Consider the following 20327-nt stretch of genomic DNA (forward strand, 5'->3'; position numbering starts at 1 on the left):
AAAGTGCTTTTAACAACCATTAGTGCAGAAACAGATGAATTAAAAAAATAAAGAATACACCCAGGCAAGAGGATTAAATAAATCGTGTTATAAAATGGATTAAGTCAAATCTTGCAGTTTTTAAAACATCATCATGATAAAATAAAAGCAAATAGATTAATGTCAGGAAACAACTAAATGTTCCATGTTCACTGTTAATTGAATATAAAGTATAATCACGTGTCAGGAGTGGTTTTAAAAGTTGTGTTTTATAGATAATAAAACACACACAAAAGAAAAGATCCTCCATCTTTTGTCTTTGTGCTGAACACAAAGTGGAATTTAAACCCAACACAGGTTCTCATGTCTAAAGAAGGAGCTGATCATATCTGTGGGTGCGTTTTAATTAAAGACGCTTTGTCTGCACTGTTCAAATGAAGCTCAATGGTACAGAGGCAGCATAATTCAAGTTTTTGGGAGGAGGAGGAAGAGGAGGGTGGAGGAGGAGGTGGTGGTGGTGGAGGAGGAGGAGGAGGAGGAGGAGAGGGGGGGGTTATTATACTATTGTCCGCCCCTTAATCCGGTTGGCTCAGAGACTGCCCGCAGGCCAATTTGTAAGTGGTTTGCGTGGCTGCCAATCAAATCAGACATCCTCTCCTCCTCAGGCTGTGGCTACGAAACATCTCAGTTGCTGTGTGGAGAGATTTGACGGAGGGATCCTCTGTGCATGGACCGTCACACTGCGCTGCAATCCTCTCTCTCTCTCCCTCCCTCCACCTCACACACACACAGACACACACACACACACACGCGCCTACACACACGCATATAATGGCTCGGTGAAATCCGGGACGCACACGGCGGAGGAAAAAAAACGCGCATGTGAACAATCGTGCGTTCTTGCATGTCAGGAGAGAGAGGAACTCGTCGCCGGGTCGTGTGTTTCTCCCCGCTTCTTCTTCTCCCCCCCCCCCCTCATGTCACTCTGATCCACCGGAGGCATGTGGAACCACCGCACCGGGACCAGGAGCCGCTTCCCGATCACAGGGTGCCTGCTGCTGCTGACGCTATGGACGGAGGTGAGCTTCGCCTCTTGTTTATTTCTCCTCAGTGATCCAGCCTCGTGAAGGATGCGTGATTCCTGCCGCGCGTAAAAAAAAAAAAAAAAAAAAAGACCAACCAACCCCAATTTTAATTTTTTTTTATAGAAATCAATTAAACGTGTTTTTCAATGTCAAAAGTTGGGTGGGCGTGGGCCCGACGCGAGGCGCATTCATCGATAATTGCATCGCGTCGCCGTCAGTTGGGCAGCGTGTGATCGAGTCCCGGTGACAGGGCTCGAGACAGGCGCCTCTCCATGTTGGGTTCTCACCCCCCAGATGATGATGTGCGCAGATTGGAACAAGTTGTGGTTTCAATTTGGGTCGTTCCTGCTGCTGGAAAGAAGAAGAAGACGAAGAAGAAGAAGGAGACAACACCCCCCCATGCTGCAAAGTGTCCCCTGTCACGTGCTCCATTCATGATGCAGCACATTATTTGGGCACATTTTTTAACATGCGCCAAATGTTGGGTTCCGACGCCACTTGTCTTTACGCACCGGTTCAAGCAGCCCTAACACCCCCCCACACACATCCACCCTCCTGCATGTCTGATTCCCTGTCTTCTAACCCGGCGTGTGTCCCTGCAGGTGTCCCATTCAACCGGTTATTTCGAGCTGCAGCTGATCTCCGTGCAGAACGTGAACGGGGAGCTGGCGGACGGGGAGTGCTGCGACGGATCCCGGGGCGCCCAGGACCTGCGCTGCACCCGCGACGAGTGCGACACGTACTTCCGCGTGTGCCTGAAGGAGTACCAGATGGAGGTCACCACCAGCGGCGCCTGCACCTTCGGATCTGGATCTACGCAAGTTCTCGGTGGAAATATGTTTTCTTTTAAGAGGAGCAACGCGAACAGAGGCGACGAGCCCGGCAGGATTTTGATCCCCTTCCAGTTCGCGTGGCCGGTGAGTGGACATGTCTCTGAGACCCTTGTCTTCTTAGGAGAAGCTGGTTTGGGAACCACAGGGGGGGTAGAAGGGGTCACAACTTGGTGCATGTGTTCAGAAACAACATCAACATCTAATGAGTCACATTCTGCTTCCTTTGACTGAAGTACACTCCTATGGAGAAAAGTTCATCCACTCAAAATAAGTTCCTCAACATTAAATCCTTTAATGCAACAAGGTTTGATTGATAAAACACCAGAAAGCTCACAACCAGAACCCCAAAGTACAAGATCGTGTCAACTAACGTGTGGTTTTGACTCATCGATTGTCCCAAACCCCCCGAAATATTCAATTTACTCACTTGAAATGATCAAAAGTTGTACATTTTCACATGTGAGAACCTGGAGACATCAAATTCGGTCACATTACATCTTGAAAAATGATTTTGTCTATCAATTTATGGCCAAAATATAGCAGATGATTCTTCTTTTGAGCGATTAATCAATGAACGGACTGATTGTTGTGTCGGAGGAAGTTCTCGACAGAAAGAACCTGTTTGTAAAGTTCCAGTTTTACATAGAACCAAACCAACTTTGGGGCCAAATTTACCTTTGGGGTCCCTGTGTGAGGATGGACCCTTATTTAATGAAGGGATTGGGTGGGGGGGGGGGTGGTCCTCTCTTGGCAGGGTCCCGTCCTTTACGAGAATTGACACACATCACGGCTAAATGATTGCGTGCTCCACCGGGGTCCGGTTGCAGCTACAGTGCTCCACGGTGTCATCTGGGTCATCTTTTAAAGTCGCCTTGATATACGAGCGCTGGCTTTGTTCCAATCCTCCAGCTTGCACCTGCCAGGGCCGTGATGGGGTCGTTAGACAGGGGGAAATGCTTTTGATATGTGGACCCTCCAGGGGCAGGGGGGGGGGGGGGGACTACGCTTACTTCTCCTGTGGATAAAACCGTTATGGCAGAGCTCTAATTCATCAGGGTAACTTCATCTCTACAGAATCCATCAAGTGATATTCGGTTTGTTCAGACTTCAGCTGGTAGGACAGGACCAAGCTGCTGGTTACTGTGGGATGAGTCAGGGGGGGGAAATGGCAGAGGAAGCTAAAGTAAGATTCAACTTAATGTGGAAGTGCGTGGTTTGGTTTTCGGCAGAATGGGAACTGGGCTGAAAGGGGGGGGGGGGGGGGGGGGCACACCTCCATTGTCGCCTGGTGTGACTCAGGAGCATGTGCTGTGTCCGCGGGCCCGGCCTGGACGGATGCTCCAATTAACTCCCTGATATAATCATGATTGAGTGACATTATTGTGCGAGCGTGAAAAAGACGTGTTCAGCCGAAGTGTTCGATGCCCCGGGGGCAGTGTGTCTGTGTGTGTGTGTGTGTGTGTGTACTGCTGACTGGTTTTAACACCCCTTCCACCCCACTGCTTCCACCCCTGCTGTGGGTGCCAGGAGGCCCCTGGTGGCCCCTGGCAATTAATCTTGTTTTACAGCAGATGAGTGATAGCTGACGGATTAGGCGTGTGAATAAGGTGTGCAGGCAGGGAGGAAGAACAACGCTGTAGTGTTGTGCTCAACACACTCTGAGCTGTTTGTTGGCTTTAGCCTTTGTTCCTCCTTGATTCGAACGAACTTACTGTAAATAGCTTCCGTCTGTGTCATTGTTCAAATCGCAGCTTGTGTTTGATTCAGACTTTTTGCTGCAGTGGAAGTTGAGTTATGATCAAATGAAGGAAGTTCTCTTTAGTTTGAACAATGGGCTGTAGAAACAGAATATGTGCCTTTTTCATTTTCGAAATGTAGTCGCAAGTGAAGTATCTCCATGATCGGCTTTTGGGAAATGAATTGAAATGTAAAAGATAAAAGTCCAAATCTGTTGAAATGAGATGAAACTAATAATCAGCAGCTCATTGTGAGATCTTTCAAAAAACAAGGAACCTACGTTTTTTGTCCCTTTTTTGTGTTGAAGGCATCAAATGTGTGATTCAGCCTCCGTCTTTGTGCGTTTAATGATTTCAGGGTTCCCTGCAGCTGAGAGTCGCTTTAGTGAATTAACAACCGGCTCTTACTAAGGGTTTTCAAGCCTCAGGGCAAAAAGGCAAAGGTGCGATTTCACACAGTAAAGGCCATATGTTTAATGTGGGACGCTATTGTTGAGACCATCAGGTGGTGGTGGTGGTGGTGGTGGTGTGGGGGGGGGGTTGCGCGTTTACCACCTGAGCAAACCCAATTTTCTGTGTCCTACCCTGGGTAGTTTTTTTAAAAGCTACGTGCATATAAAGCACCCACCATCACCGGCTGTATGAAGCCCTGGGCGTCTCTCACTCGAAGCACTTACCGACACCTCGAGGCGGAGGTGAAGAGGGCTATTCTGGTGTGTTGTCTTTCTGCTAAGTGGCGCTGGCTGATAGCGGTGCACTCTCCCGGTGCCAGATGTCACGGCGGGCCTGCGGGGTCACTTGCAGTGGCGGCGTTGTCGCTTTCCTCACTGGAGAAACAAAGATGCAGTGTACTCTTGGCTGCGTCGCCTGGCCGGCTGCCCGCGGACACCCAACGAGGGGATGGACCATTCTGTCATCTCCAGCCCGGCGTCTGAATCAACCCTCCCCCCCCCTCCTGAAAAATGAAAGTTCATGCAGGAATGGTCCTGAAATGCGAGGAGTGTCCTTTTTCTGATCCGTCCTGAGTCATGCAATCCACGCATCATTTGTGTAAAGGAGCTGACACAGCTATGGCATGAATGGCATCTTGTCTGTGCAAGTGTGTGCAGGTTGAAGACAGATCTGGGTTCAGTCAGCATCCCCAAAAGAAATATTTACATAAATATCGGCTCAACCAAACCCGGTGCAACACTTACCAGCGTCTACGTCCCTCATATTGAACCATTTCCTACAAAAATGGTGATTTTCAAATTAACCATTAGATCCCCAGTAGTGGAAAATTACCTTTTTGATGCTTTCTGTTGTTGGGAGTTGGGATTAAAGCCATTTCTCAAAGTGCCCCTCTCCTCTGCTGGTTTAGTGCAGCGCAGTCGATGTGTAACAGTGGATATCATCCGGTCGTTTCTGGGAAGTGGAGCAGCTTCTGTGAAGAGACGGAGATCAGAGCCTCCTCTCCCTCCAGTCATCATCACACCATGCTGACACAGTCGATAATGGCTGGTTGCATGATGCTTATCCATTGTTTGGGAGTATGTCGGTGATTTGTCAGGTCTGGCATGTAAAGCAAGTAAAGATGAATCTGTATGTTACTGTCACGTCTGAGCTCTGGCCACACTCAGTAATCTATAGTAAATGGATACTGGATGATGATTTCTCACCTTATGAGGATCTGTAGACCGTCAGTTCAATTCACTTTTGTCTATTCCAGAATTTTCCAGCCTAGGGATGTTTTTACTGGGAAGACTATGACTGATGGGACTGCAGTTTCATTGAGTTGAAAGGTCATGTCTGAAAACGAAGATGAGTCCCTGAAAACACTCTGTTTTAGCTCCATGTTTGGTCTCCACCTCCTGAGATCTGACTGTAGAGTAATAGCTAATAGAGTCTTTACTAATAGCACCAGTATGTCCACCTGAAGCTTGTTAGCTGTTGGTTGGAGTTGAACAGTTCGTGAACACTGGGTTATTATTATTACGACCCTGACGTGAAAATCACTAAACCAACACTCTCTCTCTTCACGTTGTTATTTGATTTGTTTTAATTCTAATAAAGATCTTTTGTGGACGTCAGACATGAAGCAGCCGTCTGACTGAGTTAAGGCCTCGTTTGCTGCGTCTGATTGAGTTTCAGTTTTCTTTCCGTGCTGTGTGTGCACTTCAGGAGAGAGAGAGAGGGAGACGTGTCTTACTTCCATTTGATCACTAATGACATTTGCCGGTGGAATTTCTCTGCCGTCCCCCCCTCCCCCTGCTGCATCAGCCGGACGTCCGTTCGATGCCTGTAACTGTATCCGCTCTCAACCTGGATGTGTGTCCGACCTGCGTTGTCACTGAGCCGGTGAATGGACGCGTGTAGTCAGTACCGACCGCGTCCAGCAGCTTCAAGCGTTTGAATCTTGAGCAGCTGAAGATATTGACCTCAAGTTTCCAGTGCCCAGCTGTTAGAGTGTAAAGATGATGAGGGGGTGAAGTGTGTGTGTGCTGCTCGTGGCCTCTCTTCAGCCGCTTGAAGCTGATCATGTCAAAAGTGGGATGTGCAAAACGACCTCATTCACATTTTTAACAAGATAATCTGCACGGACCTGCTGGAAATCGTTTTTCCTGGAACCGACCCAAACTATGTGAATGGTTTTTGGCTCGCAGCTCCGGTCGTGCGTACGTCAAACGCAGAGCGCGCGGCGTGTGGCTGTCAGATTTCTTTTTGTGCTACTGTCAAGCATCGATGTGCATGACTATTTCTTTTATGCACACAAGTCAAGAAAAGTGGTATTAAGTCCTTTTCAGGGCGGGTTATCGGGACCACACAGGTCAAGGGTGGTGTCCCATTCACACCCAGTTTTCCGGTCTATTTAATTCAGAGACATGGAATGAACACACACACTCAAGGATTAATGTGTTTCACTCTGTTGTACAAACATTATGACCTGTAGTGTTTGTTCGAGGAACAACCAGAGAAATGGAGACGGGTTCATATCCAGGTTTCAAAAGGTTGCAGCTGCATTTGCAGATTCCAGGCATTTGGGATTTCTGACGCTGTTTGATAATTAAGCTTCGTATTTGAAACCTTTACTCTTAATGAAAGAGGGAAGCTCAGTAACTGGCATATGATGACTTGTGAGGAGTCGTCTGGCTTGAAAGGAAAGGTGTGTGGACAAAATGTTCCTAACAGGGTCTCATTGTCTTTTAGCCTGAGCATCTGAATGAGCTGAATTTCGGTGCATCCACATTTCTGTGCTTGAGAAGATGAAAATATTCCCCCGTATCATTTTGATGCTACTTTTTGGTGAAGCACGAACAGAGAACACTAGCCCCCGAGCTTTTTCTGTTTTGGAATCCCTGATCAATATCAACACTGAAAAATACACACCCTCTTATCTTCTCCAGTATGTTTTTCTTCAGCTCTAAGCGTAGGTGTTTATACTCTGTGGGAATCATGGAAGAGGTCGACTGGCTGCGTTTCTTTCCACTTATTAAAGTTTGCAGTTTGTATTGATGATAGAATGAGATCAGATCTACACTCATTTCTTTTATTTTTACTTGGCACGATTCCTTCTGCACTATACGGATACATTAAAGTGCTTGATATTGAAGACACAGGACATGGGCTTTAGTGGTGGTCTATTCAAACATTTTGATTCTGTGCATTAACCCCCACCCTCTCTCCTCATCTCTCTTAGAGACTGCAATTAAAGCACTAGCTATATTTTGGGTGCACACACACACACTAACACACACACTAACACACACTAACACTCACACACACACTCACATGGTTAGCCACACCTGATACGGAGCTTGTCAGAGCTGTTGCTAGGAGACGGCCACATAGGCCTCCAGTAAACAATTATCTCTCGCCTCCCTCCCCCCATCCTCCCTCCACTGGTCCCAGTGAGTCTGGTTTTAAAGCCACTCACACAGGGGCCTCACCTGTGATGCAGCTCCGCTCTGTATTGATTTTGCAATTAGTCAGTCGGGGCCGGACTCCAGAGGTGAAGTGGCAGCTTTGACTGAGACGTGCACGAGGGCGTGAGTGCACGGTTTCACCCCCTCGTCCTTTTTATGTGCTGCAGAGAAGCTTCGCTGTGCAGTAAAGATCCAAAAATATCCGGTCATAACGGCATCACACGGCAAATTGGTATTCAGGGGATGTGCTGCTGTTTCAAAATAAAAGCCCTCTGGTGATGCAGGCCTGTGGAAGAGTGTCCGCTGGGAGTTACTACAAAATAAAATCAAAACCCTGAGCAGTGACTGTAAATCCAGAGGAAGATTTAGTTTGCTGCATCACTTCGGTTGTTAATCTGCTTCCTGTTCACACTGGCCTATGTGAATGGTCATGTGTTAGTCTGGACAGAGACTGTTTCTGTTGCTGTGCTGAGACCTGGTCTGGATGGAGTGATCTCTGTTTGAAATGCTGCTGTTGATAAATAAATGAATGAGTTTGCACGTGGCTCTCGCTGCAGTGGATGTGGAGATCTGTCCTGATCTGCAGCTTCACACTGTGGGACAGTTACAACCCGGCTGGATTACAGTGTCTGAGGGAAACATCCTTCCACATCATGTTGTGGTTTCTTGGAACTGAGAGCAAAGACATGAGTAACACATCTATCTATGTGCCTTAGATTAGATGATAAGATCTTTCAGGATTTCTGGATTAGTTTCACTTTAAGGGGTTTATATTTAATCTCTTAGTCTGGCACAGTTGAAGATTTTTTTTTGCTTCTCGTCTCCAAACGAACAATAACATGCAGATTCATAACTTGACAGTCCGTATTATTTTCCATGTGCCTTCATGTTTAACCACAGGCTTGCATTTAAAATTTAAAATCGGCAAAAAAAAAAAAAAAGATCCTGTTGAATTCACAATATATTTGTTGCAAACAAGTAGTAGGAGAGAAAGTTCTGTTCCCATTCAGACATGGCACATTGTGTACCTTCTGCTCTGTTGCCTACAGACGTGTGTGTTGTTGTGTTGCTCATTAACAGAGTTGCTGTGTGTGTTTGTCTGCACAGCTTCCCTGTAGAAACCTGTGGAGACTGAACTCTCACTACAATCTGAACCATAGACTGATCTGTGTGGTGATGAATGTCTCCACCTTATTTGTCGTCTTTCTGTGATTTCAAATCAGACACCGTGTGTACAGAGAGGAAACGACAGCTTTTCGGCTCCTTCTTCATTTGAAGCCTCTTCTCTTACTGAAGTGATCTGTTTTCAGCTCTCCAGATTTAGAGTTCTCGGGTCCAGTGGCGTTTCTTCTAATTTTGGACGTGTGTTTCCGTCTGGGTCGAGATGCCCCAGTTTCCCTCTGGTGCTGTCCTCCTTACCTACTTCACTTACAAAGCTGTGAGTCCAGAACTGTGTCTCAAACCATCAAAATCTAAGAATCCGGCTTCCAACGAAACCTGTTCACCATGAAACGTGGATATGCTGAAGTCCTTGCTTGCAACCTGCAGCCACAGTGAATTAGAATACTCTCATTACTCATGTCCAGGTTGGATCCTCACATGGACCGAGTGGCCTCATCACTTTTGAATGTTTAAAACCAACATTCAAATTGGTTGGTTTCATTGAGACCAGTGCATGTTCTAAGTTGGGTTTAGTTTATCAGTAGCTATAATAATATCATCAGTTTCCTTACTGGCTGGTATCTTGTCACTTTTCCTGATACATTTCTGGAGTTTGTTTTATTGTTGTTATTAAACCAATGCCTCTAGTGGTTGACATGTAATTGACTGTGGAGCCTGCTTTGATATTCTCAGCAATCAAAGCCAGAATGTGAAAAACCAGTAGAAGTAAAACATTTTCCTGCTTTTGCACAACCTGAATCTGCACGTATTGACGATTACTCCAAACTCTGTGTATTGAAATTGATTGTGTGTCTCATTTGTTAAAGGAAAAAAACAAAGAGTCCTTGTGTTATGATGCTGCAGGTATTCCTGTGGGTGCAGTCGTACGCACGCCAAAGAAACCTGCTTGATTAATCTCTCTCGAGTCTGAAGTCACGTAACGCGTGTGACACACGCTCCACCTGCTCCACCGACTGAGGCCGGAATGAATGTTGTGCTCGGTGCCAAGTGTGTTGGAACCATGTGTTCGGGGCATTGCATGGCTTCTGTTAAATGGTTGGCAGAAGAGAGATGACCGGATATGACAGAGACGGGGACCGAGGCTCCCAGTCGGACTCAGACTGGGGACATTCCAGCCTTGTGTCACCACTCCACCACTGGGATACCCCTGAAATCTGCATATGCACGGTAGAGCTGTAGAAAACAGGCAGCATGTAAATATAATATTAATGTTGCTCAACTTAAGATAAACCCTGTGATAGAGAAATCCTCTTTACAACACTTTATAAAGTAAAGTAAACAAAGGAGGAAAAGATCCAGAATATCAACTGTATCCTTCAGTAAATAAAGAACTGTCAAGGTCTCGCTTGAGGCTGACGTCTCAGGTATAAGTACAACGTGTACCACACAGATCTGCATAATAGGTTTGTGCGGTTGTGAGTATTTCCGTTGTGGCTCTGCATTGATCAGCTGGAACACACTGTACGTGTGTGTTGCTGTGGCCCACTGCATCCCCTGCCTCTTGTTAAATGAATGGTGTGCAGGTGCTGCAGGCTCCTTGTGGGGGTAATTAAAGCACGTCATTACATGGGCAGTTAAATTGTCACTTTACTGTTGAACCTGTTTGAAATGATAATGGCGCTCAGCTGGAGGCGGGGACTTGTATTGCTCTCCAGTCTGGCGCCCTGTTGCTTCGGATCAGGAATTAGCCTGGTTAATATTTCTGAAGCGTTTCTATTGCCCTAATGGCTCCGTGACTTCTGAAGGCACATTAACACCTCAGGGAGTCGTTGACAAATATCCGAGGGTGCACGAGAACCGAGGGGTTTAACTCTCAACTCTCAACTTAAAGTTATTGAATGCTTCTTTGCAGACGTGACTGTGACACTACAACAAGTGCAGAGTATTAACATGTGTCACCACACATTGTTTTTGTGACTTCTAGCCTTGTTAGACCAGTACTTTCAGACAAGAGGCTTAAATTCATTAATAAATTCATATGCCTTTCATTTAATTGACGTTGTCCGCTGGTATTTTTATGCAAATGTGCATGTGTTGATGTTTGTGTTGCGTAGTCCTGGATCCTGCTGGTTAATTAGCACTGGGAGGGGAGGGGTTTGTTGTATTGGAAGTGCATGGGTAATGACCCTGTTGGCATAGTAGCGGCATGCTCAATGGGCCGTGTGTGTGTGTGTCTGTGTGCGTCTGCGTGCACAACCGGTACGCACCAGCCGGCCAAATGCCTTGTCATCAATGTGACATCTCTTGGCACCGGACTCTGGCAAACTGTGTGGTGTTTGTGTGCAGCGGAGATGTGACCGTGTGTGTAACCTGCGTCCCACCACCACACGTGAGGTTCTAAACCTGGACGTAAATATTGTGCCGTAATAGAAGATTGAAAAAAACCACATGAGGTTAAACTAACTTGGCACTTGGTGACAACCGCCGCTGTGAGTAGGATGTCTATGTTTAGACTGGAGCACAAATGAGAGTCTGGCTCACGGGCCCGAGTTGGTCCCGTCTCAATCAATACAACACTTAAGACAGTGTACTTGTCATTTGTCAAGTAAATACGTCAAATATTCACTGGTACACGCTTCTCAAATGTGAGGAATCTACTATTTTACTTATTGGGAAGTATTTCAATACTTTAAAAGATGTTTGACTACTGGGGCTCTAAAAACTGTGATTGGCTTTGACATTAATTGGAAAACTTGGAATGGACACTGGTCAGTTAAGGATCTAGCTTTCGGGTTGTGAAGAGGTGCCAAGACTTCATGTAGGTACACACATTGATCCTACTCCTGTTTTGTCTACCTTGAATCCTCGGAGAAGCGCAGCACCGATTAGTTCGATGTCAGAAAGAGTCGAACTAGCTGGATGGGTCTCGTACGACCCGCACTGCCAACATCATCACCACGTTTGCAAGGATTTTGCCACTGGACATGTTTGATCCTCGCCTCTGAACAGATTGAGGAGCTGGACCATGAGAGATTTACGTTATAGTCCGATCCTCAGGCCAAAGGTGACGGGAGGCTGCTTCAGTTCACATTTGCTTTTATTTCCCCCTCTTTCATCTAGAGAACGTAGAACCTTCAAACCCCCTGAACTCTCTTTGCCTCTCCGGCTGAGGGTGTCTAGGCTTTGTGACTCCCAGTATCATTAGTAGTTAATTATACCAAATGACCTCTCTTCCAGTTTGTCTTAATTAATTGTAATATGCAACTGGGCATTTCAGGGTTGATTGATTTCATTGGACTATCATTCATCCTCTGATTCCTCATATTGAGGCAGCTAATAATCCCCATTAGGAGTGATGGAGCACCGCTGTGTAGTTCTGTCTGTCATTTCTAAGATTTGTGTTGGAAGACGGTGCTTTTGTGTCCAGAGACGACACAGCTTGGTGCCCTCGCTCTGGAACAGTGTAGACCCAGCCCTAGTAAAACCAAAAGCTGGGATTGACATCACAGATTAATGAAGATTACACTCAGTGATTACTGGCCACGGGATGAATCGTGATGACCTCATGTCCCATCAGAGGGCAATAAATCAGGAGACGTCAGCGGAGAGATCCCTGTGGAGGAGCTGGGAACTGGGAGCTGGACATTCAGGTCACCTCCCAATGACACGGGAAACAGAAATAGCTCAAGGTTACTGGCCGCTTTTTACTGGGAGTGCTCATCTGTGGTTTTTATAGTTATTGCATGAAAGAAATAGTAAAACAGCGACTAGGAATAAATCCCCAAGCTCAGCCCAAGACTGGGCAGATACTGGTTTTCAAGCCTCGGCTCCTCGACGCAGATGCACCCTTCTATTGATGGGATTACCCACCCGGCCTGGATCTCACATTCTTGGTTTTCTTCTGATGCAAACACTCACGTCGCCCCACATGCAGAGCGCTGACCCCTCTTTTGAAAAAGGAGCGTGCAGATCCTATGCTTAGTGACCCCGACCTGCCCCGGCTTCCACTCTCCCACCGCCACCTCTCTCTGTTCCCCGTCGGTTCTCTTTTCAATGGCCACCTTCCACTCAGTCATCCGCCGCTCCTCGTGGCGTGGGAACCTACACCTGTGGCTCTCCCCAGACCTCACCACTATCTCCTCCTCTGCCTCCACAAGAATGGCCTTTTGTGAAGACTCGGTTGACCCTACCTGGATTCAATAAAGGGACGAGGGCTTGGACCATTGTGTGATGCAAAGATGGCACTTTAGTGTTACATAATGTTGGGAAAACAGATTCCAAGAGTATCTGACACATTTTTTTTGTCACCATGCCCTCCTTCCCCGACTTGAAAACTAGGATTTCTCTCAGTAAATCCCCTAATCCACTCGGGGAAGGGCCAGGTTGGGTTTTGGGAGATTTGACTGACGGAGGATTCTTCATTGTCTCTTATAGTCGTCTGAAATGTTGTTGTATGTTGTGTTGACTAAAAGGTCAGGTTAATAAATTAGTTATTTTTTAAAAAAAAGAGTTTGTAATTTCAAGACTTTTGTGAGAACCACCGTCTGCCTTTCTTTTCTTTTCTTTTTAAAAAACTTTAGCCATGCAACCGTCCTGCCCAGGCTCAGTTGCACACATGCTGACACTAATTGTCCTCGTGCTGACTGTGTCTCTTCGTGGACAATGGTTTTGATTGGGATGGGGGTGAGTTACGGTGTTGGGACAAGGGTCTTTGTTCAGTAGCCTTTCCCCCTTCCCTCCCCCACTTCTCCCCTTTATCCCCCTGCCCATCCACCTATCTTGTTCCATCCATTTGGGCAGCTGTCACTTAATCCAGCTAATCACAGACTGGGATGGTCTGTGGGAAACCAGACAAGTCCGTGGCTTTGCTCAAGCCCAACACACACTGACTCGGGGGACTATTTAACCAAACATTTACAACATGGAGGCATGCGAGCAGGCCTGGCTTTTGGGTAAACCCAGAGGTCGGGGTCACAGTTCGGGCACCTGCTCTTTCTTTGGTCTGTGGTTGAGACTTGACTGCGACACTTGCATAGTCCCGCACAGCTTCCCTAAGATCGACATCACCCGTCTTTAGGCCAATTGTAGTTCTACTTGTGTGGATTGGCATACGCACACACACACACACACACACACACACTCACATGCTCAGTCTGGGGCAGCCAGCCCACCCTTTTGTGGCGGGGGGAGGGGAGATGGGTGGAAAGGTCAGAAGCCGAGCTACACATCGTGGGATGATCCACGTTCATGTCAAATAATCCATCTCTGAGGCTGCATCTGTTGTGCGTCTACGGTTGGACGGGTTGGCGGAGCGTCCGGCAAACGGCAGCCCGAGTTACCGTCCACCGCCTCCCGGTGCCTGAACCCCAAAATCCCCCTCTCCTCTAGCCGGTCTACTCTCAAACATCTCCTCCACCCCAGCCTCACTCCGGCATCTCACGTCCTGCTGGCAGCTACAGCCTCACGCAGCTGCACCACCCGTCGTCCAGTCTCTGACCCGAGCCCCTGAGCTCACCTCTGTCCCATCATCTTCCATTCCCTTCCCTTGTCACCCGTGGTCTTCCACAATAACACTCCCCTCCCCTCCCTCCCGCCACCACCCACAGCCAGACAAGCCTACTTAATCCCACAGCCCAGCAGCAACCAGCCTACCAGCTTGTTGGTCCCCCAGATCAACAACACAGACACACACACACACACACGCATGCACGCACACACACACACACACACACGCACATGACACACAGACACATTTCCCAATCCCCCTCTCTGTCATTTCTCTTTCCATCAAAGCGACCGCAAGTCCCTCCAACACTTCCCCAATTTGTGTGTTTGTACCACACACACCCAGACTGGCGTCCTGCCGGTGACTTTACAGTAGAGGTCACGGCAGTCACACTGTGGCTACTACAACTGTCACTGGTGCTGACGTAATGAATGCTATTTAGGTCAGCTGGTTGCCTAGCAGTGCGGCACCAGCTAGATTACTCCTGTGATGCTGGTTAGCTTGGTTAGTTTCTCTGTGTGTGTGTGTGTCTGTGTGTGTGTGTGTGTGTTTGTTTGTTTGTTTACTCAGACCAGGGAATTCTTGTATTATTCAATTCACAACTTACTGATATGCATTAAGTTTCAGTTCAAAATACTTGTTATATTTCTGATATCAGTTAAACTAATCTGTACTTAATTCTCAAACTAGTATTGATGCTGTTGGGATGATAATAGGAAAGTTTTGACACAATAAAAATTATTAATCTGGATAATAATAGGAAGATCAATTGATAATGCAAAGCTTTAGTTGCTGCCCTAATAGCCCCCCCCCCCCCCCGCACACACACACAGACACACATTTTAACAGAGCTTAGGGGACGTCTTCAACAATCCAAAACCAAATATATTAATGTGAAAATTGCATAAAATCAAAACGGAGCAGAAAATCCTCACATCTGACTGACAGCAAATATTCAGTGACTAATTGATAAAACTAGATTAATGGAATAAAGATGATTTAATAAATTAATCTCAAGGTAAAACACTTTAATTAAAGCAGAGTTCCTGTCTCAGCAGTAAAGCATAACTTGGTGTGAAACCAGATAATCCCCATAGCCACTGGTTTACCTCACAGTCTGACAGCCAAGGACAAAGCCAGGCAGAGTTCATCTCACACAAGCTAATATTGGCAAAGTCACCTTCTTAATGGAAACCATTACCTGATGAGGCTTTGTCTTTCCTACAACGTGGTGGTGGCGGGCTTTCAGAAACCATGGGGTCCAGTGGGGAGATAAGAACATAAAACCTTTCGGGTCTTTACATTACATGTCATTTGGCTGATGCTTTTTTCCAAAGCGACTTACAATTAGTACACTCAACATTTATGAGGGGCCATTTAGGGGTTCAGTATCTTGCCAAGGACACTTTGGCATGCAGATGGGGAAGAGTGGGATTTGAACCGGCAACCTTCTTGTTGGAGTAAGACCACTTTACCCCCCAGGACACACCGTCTGGTTCTTACCTTCTTTGTAAGAACCACACCTGTGAACCAAATATTTACTGATCGGTTGGTTAATATATATTGCAAGTTACAAATCATATAAGATTAATAGAAGTGCCCAGTATCTGCCCATTATCTGCCCAGCCTCATGCACCATAGAGGGAACTGGCACCTTGCACTCGATGATCTCTGGATCTAGACCAGGAAGCTCGGTGTGATACTTCCCTCGCATCCTTTCCTCTCTTCTCTTGGCCTCGTCCACCAGTCGTACTCACCTCACTCCCCTCGTCTCTGAGTCGTTGGGTTTCACCGGCAGTGTAACTCGAGCACATTTCGGGGGAACCGGGGCCAAGTTGCATATACGAGACTCTGTAGTTGCAACTGACATCGATTTTTGTATCATCTCTTGCTCAGTGTGTGTGTCTGTGTGTGTGTAAGTGCGTGTTTGTAGAAGAGCTACAATATGTGTTGCAAGCAGAATTAATGTTCCTTATTCACGAGCTCACTGAGAGAATTGTTGTTATGCTAATTGATATCCTGCATAACATTAATTCACACCAGATGCATCTTGAAGAAGTATTGATTTTGGTTCTTAAAGAGGATTATAGAGTTTCCTCATACCTCTGTTGTGTGTGTGTGTGTGTGTGTGCACGCTCATGCAGTGTTGTGTTACAGTAGCACATTGACACAGTTGTTTATACCTCCCACTATATGAAGGCTGAAGTTTCACAGATCACAGTTGCAGCCAAACAAAATCAGCCGGTGGACAAAACCAACAACAAACTCTCCAGCCTTGTAGTTGCAGGTATGTTGTCGTATATTATATCATAATCATAATCATAACCGTTTCTGTCTTTTCTCTGCAGCGGACGTACACGTTGATTGTTGAGGCCTGGGACTGGGACAACGACACACGAAGCAGTAAGTCTGAACTTCACATTTAATCTGTGTCAATGCTGTGGCTTCCACTTTAAAGCTCTAACTTGAGTTTTATCACATTATTACAATGATTTTTATCGTTGTAGCACAAATCTCAATACTTCAAAGAAATCAAAATCCCTTGAAACCCCCCTGCCCCTCTTTTAAAAATCATTTTTGGGCGTTTCTCCACTTCAGTTTCTTATCAGGGGACACAGGCTGTACATTAATAATGAAATATCTGCAATAAGTCTTTACGTCTGTAAATTGTGCGTCTGTGATTTTGAGAGTTAATATACAAAGACACAAGGGCTTCATTTGGAACCTGCTATGGACCGTGATGATGATTTTGATTCCATCTCATGAGCCTTTTTGAAGGTTCCTGAATACTCAGTTGACTTTGTAAGGTAGCAGGTTGAGAACATGCTGAACTCTTTGCTGTCGCCTCCCTGAGACGCCTCCTTACAGAATTCAAGCCTCCTCCTCAGCAATGTTGGCTCTGGCGGTCGGTGCTGAGCAGCTGTATCCTGTTTTCCTTCGGGTTGTGTCCGCCGGGTGGACTCCTGGACACATCCCCTTTTTCCCGTCTGAGCAGTAGCACAGTCTGGGAGGAAGAGGACTCTCTGAGGACTGGAACGTCTGCGTGGACGCAGCTTTGATCTGCGGAGACGGGAGCTTTTCTTTCACGAGTCTCAAATGCCCTGTTCTGTTCCACGCACCTATCGGCATGAAGGTGTTTGACACACTGAGCCAAACTGCCGGTCCAAACCTGCACCGTATTTATAGGAGGTCATTACATCCTGTTTTGTCCATAACATCAAACGCATTTCCACTCGCGTGTTCAGACAATGGAGAAGAAATAGATTTTGACATCACGGCTCTTTTATTAGACCCGTTGCATTCCTTGTGTGGTCTCCTGCTCCTCCAGTGCTCCGGTACGTTTACAGTCATTAGCTCTGATGCTTCTGGTTGATGTAAGACCTAAGTGCTGCTTGGCCAATTGATTTCCTGTCGGCGAGAAGCACTTCAGTCCCGGCCAAATAGCTGTAAAGAATCAAACTAGATGTTTTCAAGGATGCAAGACACAAGAAACACTAATTTAACACTTAAAAAAAAAAATCCTTATTTTAGTTTTACACGTGGAAATGTTGGAATTTGACCTTTTTGCAGAGCGAGTTCATCGGACTCAGTTGCATGAGGCTGCTCTCGGGTCACAGACTGTCTGCTGACTTCAACCTTGATGTCACGGGTTCAAGAAAAGCAAACGTCTGGAACAAACGCTCCTTTCAACCTCGGAGGAAGATGACAAGAGAATGTGATTGTTGTAGAAAACGCCTTAAAGGTCACAGCGAGTTGCAGCAGCGGCTGAAGCCTCTTTGCCTGAAGGGCGGGTCGAGCAGGTCACACTTGTTTGTGTTTGGCGGATTTTATTTTCATGCATCACGACACAGATATTATATTAATAGAAATCATTCACTGGGTTTATGCAATTCCCAATTTAAAACCAGTGTGAGTCAAACAGCCTGTAGCAGTGGCTTCATCGCCAAACTAGGACTTTTGTTGTTTTTGATTGAGAGACCCCTAGTGGCCAAAGCTACATATTGTAACACACAACGAGCAAATATTTAAAATGCTCATGTTACTTTAAATTATATTGATCCTAATTAGTTTCTTTAAAACAGGTGATTGGATTTTAAATTTCCGAAGGAGACCCAAACTGGGCTCGGACTGGGAATTTGTGTTGGCAGATACTCAGGATGAATTTGGTAGCTGGAGAGAAGAATTCAAATAGATGCAAAGAGATGTGATTGGATGGATGCTGCTGGTTTGCGTGACAAGAATAGATAAATGGAAACAAGGCTCCAGTTTTCTTTGACTTGTGGTTTCCCATCAGTCACATTATCAGCAGATGTGGTATTTTTACTCTTTAGTTACAGAGACAACAACCTCCCTCATGTGGCTCAACTGAAAACTGAGTGTCCAACAGATTTAACTGCCGGTTCAGATCCTTCTGCATCGCCATGTTTGAAACATTGAGCCTATTCTAGGAATGTTGTAAAGGTCGGAACCCTTGTTAAAGTTGGCAGCTGTAGCTGTGGGACCATATCCGGAATAATGAGTTCAGGACTGATGGAGGTAGCCGTTTCCTGCCATTCTTGAAATGCACTGCAATCTGCTGTAGATGCACGAGGTTTTAACGGTTCTTTCTCCCGTGAGGTTTTTCTTTCCTGCACAAAACGAGAGATACAAGTGGAATAAAACAACATTGTGTATATGTGAGAGATTTGAACTCTTCCAGTTTTCTAGCCTGAGTCAGCAGCAGCCTCATGTCTTGTCCTACGTAGGAGCCTGTTGGTCGGTCAGTGAGATTCCTCTCCTCCAGCGTCATGTCCTCCGGTGTGCCTCGCTCCCCTTCCCCCTGTGTTCTCAGGAAAAAGCGGCCCGGCTGTTTTCCTTGTGTTTATCGAGCAGGAAGTGGAGTGGACTGGGCGGCCGGGCTCAGTGTTTAGACACCGAGGTAGCAGAGCCCGGCTTGGGCCCGGAGCCCATTGTTCTCTATCTGGCAACTGTTATTTCTGTTATTGTTGCTTAATTCTGTCTGACATTGTGTCAGTCCCCAGCAGAGGAAGGTGTGTGTGTTGCGTTGTGTTGCATTGCATTTGTGTGTGTGTGTGTGTCCCTGCTTCCTCACTTCAAAATGTCTATGGTGCATTGCAGTCCAAAGCGATGGAGAAAAGGAAATCACAGACCCCCTATTTCCACAGAGATTGTTCCCCAGCGTCGATCCCACTCTGATAAACCACAATACCAGTTTCGCCGGTAACACTCATATTGTATAACTCAGCCCGAGGACTAACTCGTTAAAAACAGAGCCTTAACAAACTGGAATAACTTAATATCTGCTCAATTATAAAGAACCTGCAGAAGCATTTCTAGGCGTCAGAACACAGACTGAGCAGTAGGAGGATTCCTCTCCGGCTCCATATGAGTTTCATATTTCTCACCCTGTTAGATTCTATTCAACTGTATACACTGTGTTGTCAGCTTGGATATTAATGTGTGTATATTAATGTAATTAATGTTTACAGCGAGCCACACGGACTCAACCCGTGTTTAATGAGGGCGTCGGCGAGCGAGAGGCTAAATGTGACCGAGCCCTGGCAGAGAGATCACAGGCGATATGAGCCGTCACCAGAAAATAGATCAATTTCCAGACAACGCATTTCAATTGCATACTTAAAATTCAGTGGATACTTTCCACACAGACACACACACACAGACACACACTGTGATATAAAAGCATCCGTCTGCTGAATATCAATGCAACTGCATTCTTCAGAGAGGGGCGTGATGAGACGTGAGATTAAAAGAGACTTCAGACCCTTTCTCAGTGTTTGTAATAACTCATGTTTATCACCTCAGTGGCTGCTGGAGGCCCGAGCCTGTGTGTCACTGAGAACATTTAGCTGTTCCCTTCAAATGTTTGGTTCATTATCTCCTGTGAGAAATGCTTTCTGTTCAATATCGGAGACATAATTACACATTTCGGGAAATGCAGTTGTGTAGACACTGTGAGGTTGCCAGGCAGCCGGCTGGGCTAATTGCTTAGTTGTGTCTCCTGAGATGTGATTGGTTGTTGTTGTCGTTGTTTTCTCACTTTGTTTTAATTGTTGGATTCAAATGATTCATATGAAACAATCAATCCAAAATGATATTTTCACGAAATCTCTATCGATCAATTTTTTATACATAAATCACAAATT

At 46.1% G+C, this 20327-nt stretch overlaps 1 protein-coding gene across 1 annotated transcript in view; it reads left to right on the forward strand.

Moving 5' to 3' along the window:
• Positions 1-592: 592 nt before the first annotated feature.
• Positions 593-20327, forward strand: part of jag2b (jagged canonical Notch ligand 2b) — a 38601-nt gene continuing 18866 nt past the window's right edge. Inside the window, exons 1-3 of the mRNA XM_053445725.1 lie at positions 593-1058; positions 1667-1981; positions 16512-16566. Coding sequence (XP_053301700.1) covers positions 981-1058; positions 1667-1981; positions 16512-16566 — 448 coding nt within the window. The 5' untranslated portion in view covers positions 593-980. The remainder of the gene's footprint in view (positions 1059-1666; positions 1982-16511; positions 16567-20327) is intronic.

Source organism: Pleuronectes platessa, chromosome 17 (genome assembly GCF_947347685.1).
Source record: "Pleuronectes platessa chromosome 17, fPlePla1.1, whole genome shotgun sequence".
In the NCBI taxonomy this organism is placed as follows: domain Eukaryota; kingdom Metazoa; phylum Chordata; class Actinopteri; order Pleuronectiformes; family Pleuronectidae; genus Pleuronectes; species Pleuronectes platessa.